This window comes from Seriola lalandi, unplaced genomic scaffold (assembly GCF_002814215.2).
Source record: "Seriola lalandi dorsalis isolate HSWRI2012SDOR001 ecotype SW California unplaced genomic scaffold, Sedor1 jcf7180002054575, whole genome shotgun sequence".
NCBI lineage: Eukaryota > Metazoa > Chordata > Actinopteri > Carangiformes > Carangidae > Seriola > Seriola lalandi.
The window spans coordinates 372,372-380,263 of NW_019525128.1; the positions used below are offsets into that span (position 1 = coordinate 372,372).

The window sequence follows — 7,892 nt, forward strand, 5'->3', positions numbered from 1 at the left end:
ACGCCCATTGTTCCTGTGATCAAGAAAGGAAAGGCTGAAGCTGTTCGCATATGTGGGGACTTCAAAGTCAGCGTCAATCCTGTGCTGCGTACAGTGCAGTACCCCCTTCCACTCATAGAAGACATCTTTGCTTCATTGGCTGGAGGGGAAAAGTTTTCAAAGATTGACCTTACACATGCCTACCTACAGAAGGAGGTTGAAGAGTCAAGCAGGAAGTACCTCACGATTAACACCCACAAGGGGCTGTTTCAATACAACAGGCTCGTTTTTGGTGTTGCATCAGCTCCAGCATTATGGCAAAGAGCAATGGACCAAGTGCTCCAAGGAATCCCTGGTACACAATATTACCTTGACGATATCATCGTGACAGGAAAGAGTGATAGTGAGCACCTGGAAAACCTCAACAACGTGCTCACTCGGCTGAGTGAGTATGGCCTGCGAGCAAAGAGGAGCAAGTGTGAGTTTTTCAGGAACGAAATATCATACTGCGGGCACGTCATTGACAAGCATGGCTTACACAAGTCAAAAGAGAAAATTGAAGCTGTGCTTCAAGCACCGAAACCAGGAAATGTGTCGCACCTCAAGTCTCATCAATTATTATCATAAGTTCCTCCCGAACTTTGCTACAGTGATGCACCCACTGAATGCACTCCTACAGAATGGAGTGAAGTGGGAGTGGTCTGAGGAATGTGACAGAGCATTCACTGAAACGAAAAGACTGGTCACATCAGATGAACTGTTAACCCATTATGACCCAACGCTGCCCATCAGACTAGCATATGATGCTAGTCCCTATGGAATTGGTGGTGTCTTGTCGCATGAAGGATGGATCTGAACGCCCTATTGTGTACGTGTCAAGATCGCTGACGAGTGCAGAATGCAATTATGCACAGATAGATCGTGAAGCCCTCAGCCTCATATGGGGTGTTAAGAAGTTTCACCAGTACCTCTATGGGCGACGGTTCACACTTGTAACGGACCACCAACCCCTTGTATCAATATTACCATGCAGGGATGGCCAGCTCATGGTAACCCCATGTTTCCAGAGTTTTCAGCCAGACGTGACCAGCTCTCAGTGTGTCAGGGGAACCTTGCTGTGTGGATCCTGTGTTGTAGTACCGCCAACACTACGCACCAGAGTATTGGAGACTCTCCATGAAGGACACCTGGGCACAGTCAAAATGAAGAGTCTAGCCCATAGCTATGTCTGGTGGCCGGGTATAGATAAACAAATAGAAGACATCACTAAAGGTTGCTCAGGGTGTCGTAGAGGTCAGAATGAACCAGCGCATGCACCTCTACACCCATGGGAGTGGCCGTCTGCCCCATGGCAAAGGGTGCATATTGACTTCGCTGGGCCATTCATTAACTCCATGTTCCTGGTTGCAGTTGACGCTCACTCCAAGTGGCCTGAGGTGATAGTGATGAAGTCAACTACATCAGAGAGGACTGTAGCTGCTCTCAGGTCCATTTTCGCTAGAAATGGCCTTCCTGAACAGATTGTGAGTGACAACGGACCACAATACACGTCAGAGGAGTTCAGTCTGTTCATAAGAAAAAATGGCATCAAGCACTTAAGATCAGCGCCGCACCATCCAGCTACGAACGGGTTAGCCGAGAGGTTCGTCCAGACCTTCAAGAAGTCCATCAAAGCTATGGAAACTGAGGACTTGACCCTTCAGCACAAGGTGGACAGTTTCCTCTTTGGCTACCGAAACTCTGTTCATGCCACAACAAGCCAAACACCTGCCATGTTGTTCATGAACAGGAACTTCAGATCACACATTGATCTTCTGAAGCCTGATCTGCGCAGAGTCGTGCAGAACAAACAGTTCAGCCACTTGCCGACGAAAGCAGCTAGAAACTTTGGGGTTGGACAGGAGGTCTTGGCACATGACTAAAGGGGCGACAAGTGGACACCTGGAAAGATAGCCACAAGGACTGGACCCCTCATGTAGGCCTACACGGTGGATGTTGGAGAAACGGGCACCTGGAGGCGTCATGTGGATCAGATTCTGGATGCACAGCCAAGGGCCAACACCTCACCATCTCCAGGCATGCCCCCCAGTGCTGAACAAGGGAATGACATGGACAAGACACCTGCCCCGGACACTCTTGTTCCTGAAAAGTGTCCTACTACTATTGAGGTTACCCCACAAGTCCAGAGGCGTTATCCTCTTAGGCACAAAGCGCCTCCCAAGAGACTGGAGTTGTAATGTCGTTGTGACCGAGTGAAACTTGAAGTTGTTCTTGTTATTTTATTACAAAAAAACAAACAAAAAAATAATAATATTTTGAATACGAAAGGAAGTTGTTTATTATGGAGGTAAGTTTATAGGTTTTTTGTTGTGTGGACTGTTTTCTGTTGTCCAGTATTGAGAAGCATTTGTCTAGAGGGGGAGGAAGTGTAGTGTATGGAACTATTTCCTTTAGCGCAGTAATACGCCTCCTCTGTAATATAGCAGTACATCTGATAGGTAATGCGCATTGATATGTGTAACTGTCTGAATCTGCAAGTCCACCGGTAAAGCTGTGTTGAACTGGAGCTCCCTGTGTCCGTCTGATTAATCTCTGAAGTTGTGGGTAAAAGACTCAACAGGAGTCATTGCCTGTTTAATGTCTTCCATAGTCCATGGTTTGTGGACTAACATTAGACGTCCATCAGCACCTGCTACCTCCACCATGGGGAAATTCAGGACCTGCTGTACGTCTTACTTCAAACAATATACCAGTACTGTGGTTAGTAAACTCTTTTAAAGGTGGAATTGTCAGTGCACCTTCGAGGTTTCTACCTAAACCTTGTTTAAAAACTGTCCGGGTTTCTACCTCAACCTTGGACTGGTAGACCAAAATCTCTTTTTCCTTTTTTTTCCTTTTCTTTTTTAGAAATACATTTTCAGATTCTCACCAGTTAGGATTGGTGATCGCAGTGCTGAATGAGTCCAGCCTCAGGTCTTAGGTCCTCCTCTGAAGATCAAAACTGTCAAACTGTCAAGGAGAAGCAGCTGCATCTTCAAGGACAAGCAACTCCTTAGTTCGTACCAGACAGCACCAGATAAGGAGCATAAATGTGAGGATAGATTTATGTCATACAAAGCCAGTACAGATTTATTTTTCTATTACAACAGATAGATATATACCTTATTTATTTCCTAGGCGAATAATAATAGTTAATAATATATGATAAACAATAATAGTTAAATGAGTCCACTTGCCTTGGCTGAGTTGTCCTGCCAGAATGTTGTGGACAGGATGGTTGGTATTGTCTAAGATGGCGTCCATCTTACATTGCATGTGTCTCTCCACAACAGTCCTGAGTGAGTCCAGACATGCTGCTGCCCCAGCAGACTGCAGCATAAAAGTGAATTAATGTCCTCGGGGGCACCAGCCTAAAAAGGCAAGGACAGCCAATGCTGCTGTGTGCAGTGCACTGATTCACTCAGCTCTTCCTTCCAAATAAAAAGGAGGTAAAATAATTTTTTTGTCGTAAGCAGCTGTCTTTATGTTCCCTGAGGGGAGGCCCCACTTTGACGCACTTTCAAAACCCCTGGTTTAGATCATACAAGTTCTTTATATTCAAACATTATAGGTCTGTTATAATAAATAGTAAGAATAGATATGAATATGCTAAAATAAATAAAGTATGAGCATTGGCATGAATATGCTGAGATATACACAATGTGAACACTAGTAACAGTATGAATATTATGAAATAGTATAGAATAGAAATATAGAAATGGTAAACAACTAGAGGTATGATAAGAATTCAATGTACACACTATGTAACCAAAAAACACTAGAGAGTAGTACAAATATGGATATACTGTGAAATACATAACCAATATAGGCAGTGGTGTAACTGGTATGAATATTCATTATTCTGAATCAGCAGTATCAACATGTATAAACTGTGGCTCTGATATAATCACAGTGGTACAGACAAGTGTTGCAGCGTGGAGCAGGGTGACAGCTGAGGAGAAGAACCCGCTGGTTCTGGAACAAAGGGTCCAGTTGTAAACAGTCTCTTTGTCAGTGAGTGAGTCTAGGTGAGTTTTACTCACTGTCTTTGTACACCCTCTGCTGTTGGTGTTTGAGGGACAGGAAGCGAAGTGTCTGTACTGGCTAAGGTCCTGATAAAGACAGAGGGAAGCTGAAATCCCCTCAGAAATGTAAACTTTCACTCCCACTACTTTCACTCCCACTCTCACTTTCACTCACTAACAATATGGTTCACCATATTGTAACCACTTTACTTGACCTTGCTCTTATGAGACCAAATTAAAGCCCCTCAGCCCTGTTCCTTACAGTCTACACGAACTGACCCGTTTACTTTCCTGGTCTCATTTCCCTTTCTGCTTTGCCTCTAATGGTTTGGACACTGAAGGCCTTCTCTCTTTGCTAGTGAACCATCTTTCATTGGGGGGTTTCATAGGAATTTTTTCACCATTGCACCTTGTGTTTACATATGAGGAAGTTCTGGATACTGGTTAGACACCTGTTCCAGCTTTTCTACCTGCCTCACCAGGTGTATGGACCTAACCACTACATCCTTGTTAAATTTAATTTGAGACCCTTTGCATTTTTCCAAATACTCCCATATTAAGGGACTGTAGATGTAGATATTCCTTTGTCAATAGTAATAAAAATAGTCAGTCCTATAAGTCGGCCATTAGCTCTAAACTCATACAGCTGTGAGGGTACCTTTCCAAAGCAACTGCTTGTGAGACCCTTCTTCCAGAAGAAATGCTTAAGTCTACACAAACAGTCTCCACACCCTTTCACATTCTTTCCCAGAGGTCAACATTTTCCTGTCACCATGCTTCCATGGTCATCTGCTAGATCTTCCCATCAGTCACCATCCAGTCTCATCTCCAGTGTTCCCCACATCTGCATGGGTCCTCAAGCACAGACATGTATGTTTGGTTAAACGATTACTTTACATTTCCTATGGTTCCTATGGTCTGGGATAAATGGATATGAATGATTACATAAATAGATGGATGAAATGAACGCAAGTTGACCAAAACAGAATCTTTTGGGGTACTCCAATTATGTGGTTCCTAAAGTGGTTTTTGGTTACTGTAAGAGTTGGGGTTGGGGTTAAGGTTAGCCTTTGCAAACAACAAGTGAACAAAGTTGTTCTATTTTGCTGACATCAATTAAGCATGAGTTCCTTTCATAATGAGGTCACACATCAGCTGTGAGTGTCCTCTGTCTTTAAAAGCTTAAGAGAAGTGAAAGCAGAGTTTCAGTTCAGTTACGAGTGACTTGCTTACCGCAGACTAGAGCAGGATATCAGGTGAATGCTCACATCATTTTACAAACTTGTAAGCAAAACACTGCAGTGACTTTTCAAAAGAAAATGGTCCATTTAGGAATGTTTTTTACAACTATTTCCGTAATGAATTTATTTATGATTACTACACTATTTTTGTTCATGTGTGCTTTATGTTTAAATAGAAATTTGTGCCAAACAAGACAGTATTGAATCTAGTTAGATTTTTACAAATGTATAACAAAAGGTAGCACAATCATTGTTTTGTGTGCACAGTAGAATTGTTATGAACTGTTAGAAGGATCATGATAAACTCTAAGTTAGGAGAAGGTCACAGTATGACTGCAGCAGGATTTCATATTAATGTTAAAACTCACACAATGTCATAAACTGTGTTTAAACATTACGTTGACTCTAAATAAGGGAATGGTAAGTTTGGAGAATTTGTCACTTCTGTTTCTGAGGCCCAATTTCTGTACTGTAAGAAGACATAATACTGTGTGTGTGTTAATGCAGTGGGTCTAAAAAAGTGTAAATATGACACTTATATTAGTTTGATTTCTACAAATCTACCAAAATCCCCCAATGCAAACTTGTGAGCCAGATGTCCATGATGAACTCTTCACAGGTTTCATATTTCACACTTGCTGCCTATTATGACACTGGAAATTTGAAGTACTTGTATTTCATGATTGTCCTGTTTTTATACATTTTTATTGTTGGTTTAAATGTTGTGCTGATTGTGGTGATCTGTCTGAACAGAAGCTTACATGAACCCATGTACCTGTTTCTGTGCAGCCTGTTTGTAAATGAACTGTATGGTAGCACAGGGTTGTTTCCATCCCTGCTGGTTCAGATCCTCTCTGACATTCACACTGTTTCTGCTTCAGTTTGTTTGCTGCAGATTTATTGTGTACACACCTATGGAGCTGTAGAATATTTAAACTTAGCCGTCATGTCTTATGACAGATACCTCGCTATCTGTTGTCCTCTACATTATAACGCACGAATGACATTTAACAAGATCGCCACACTAATTGCTGTAACATGGTTATATCCTTTGCTTGCATGTATTGTCATAATATATTGGAATGCGCATTCACAGCTGTGTGGAAACACCATTTACAAAGTTTACTGTGATGGCCACTCTATTGTTAAACTTGCATGCTCAGATGCTCAAGTAACAAATATTTATGGGCTCATTGCCTCTTTTGGTACAATCTTTGGTGCGTTCATTTTTATCATGTTCACATACATGAAGATTCTTAATGTTTGTTTTTCCGGTTCTAAACAGACCAGACAAAAAGCTGTCAGCACCTGCACACCTCACCTTGCTTCCATATTCAACTTTTCTGTTGGGGCTAGTTTTGAATTAATACAGAGCAGGTTTAATATGAAGAGTGTCCCCAGTATGCTGCGTATATTCTTATCATTGTACTGGCTCACATGCCAGCCGCTCTTCAACCCTGTAATGTATGGACTTAATCTGTCCAAAATCCGTGTCATAGGTAGAAATCTGATGTCAAATGTAGGCGATTAATATAAATCTATCTAACAGATTTATTTATTGGCTTTAATTTGATCAGACCTTTAAGTATTCTAATGCAGGTCTGTGCATTTTGATATAATGTAAAAAATAAAATAAATTAACTGAACTATCAAACCTGTTTGCCTCTGTAACTATAGTAACATAACATCCCCATTACTGATGGTTAAACTTTACAGTTTTAGAAACTGTGCTACATTTTCTGTCAAACTAAGAAACGTGAATGTATTTTATATGAAATTACCATTATAAGTATTTATTTATGTTTTCTGTATATCTTATATTTTATAAATTACATAAAATGACATTACACATCACTGGATGCTACTCTACACTACCTCAACAAGACCTTTTATAACTGCTTATTTCTACACAGATATTTTTAAAATATACAAATCATGTACAGTATTTGGCTGAGGATAATATCATGTCACAAAAATAATTATATCAGTGTGTAGAAAAACTGAATGTAATTTCTTCAATTTCAATTTTGTGCATTCATCAATTACTTAATCTGAAATGTTTTTGAATGTTCCTGCATCTTCAGCCTGCTTCTTGTGCTGTTGTAATATTTGAATTACCTCTCAATAAAGATGTTGTATTTTCTTATTTGTAATGACCGAGCAGCATATGTCACACAAGTAACTAAGACAGTATCTCAATGGCAAAAGTTAGCTGCTTTGACTCTAATCAAAATGAAATGCTCTCAGAGGATAATAATACTACACGTTGAGAGAGAGTTCAGATTCCTTTCACACATCAGATAGATTATCCAACTACATGGGCCTACAGGTATTCCTGATCCCTACATTACTATACTGAAGTGCATATGTAGATGTATGAAACTGCTCATCCTTCTCATCAGCACCAACAACTCTGATCAAACTCTAATCAAAAGTACTCTCAATGCAAAATAGTGTTAGTGTAGGTTATTGGATTATTATTATTATTGTTCAATGAATTAACATAAGATTAAACATTTTATCCATTTCAGGGAAATGTAGCATCACACAGAACAAATTTATCAAAGTTGATAAACCATACAAAGTGTACTTCAGTATGTTACCCATA

General features: G+C 40.5%; 1 protein-coding gene across 1 annotated transcript; it reads left to right on the forward strand.

Annotated features, from left to right (window-relative positions):
* Positions 1-5,879: 5,879 nt before the first annotated feature.
* LOC111663381 (olfactory receptor 6N1-like) lies at positions 5,880-6,815 on the forward strand. The gene has a single exon (XM_023417548.2). It carries the CDS (start codon positions 5,880-5,882, stop codon positions 6,813-6,815), a length of 936 nt encoding a protein of 311 aa, XP_023273316.2.
* The last annotated feature ends 1,077 nt before the right edge of the window (positions 6,816-7,892 follow it).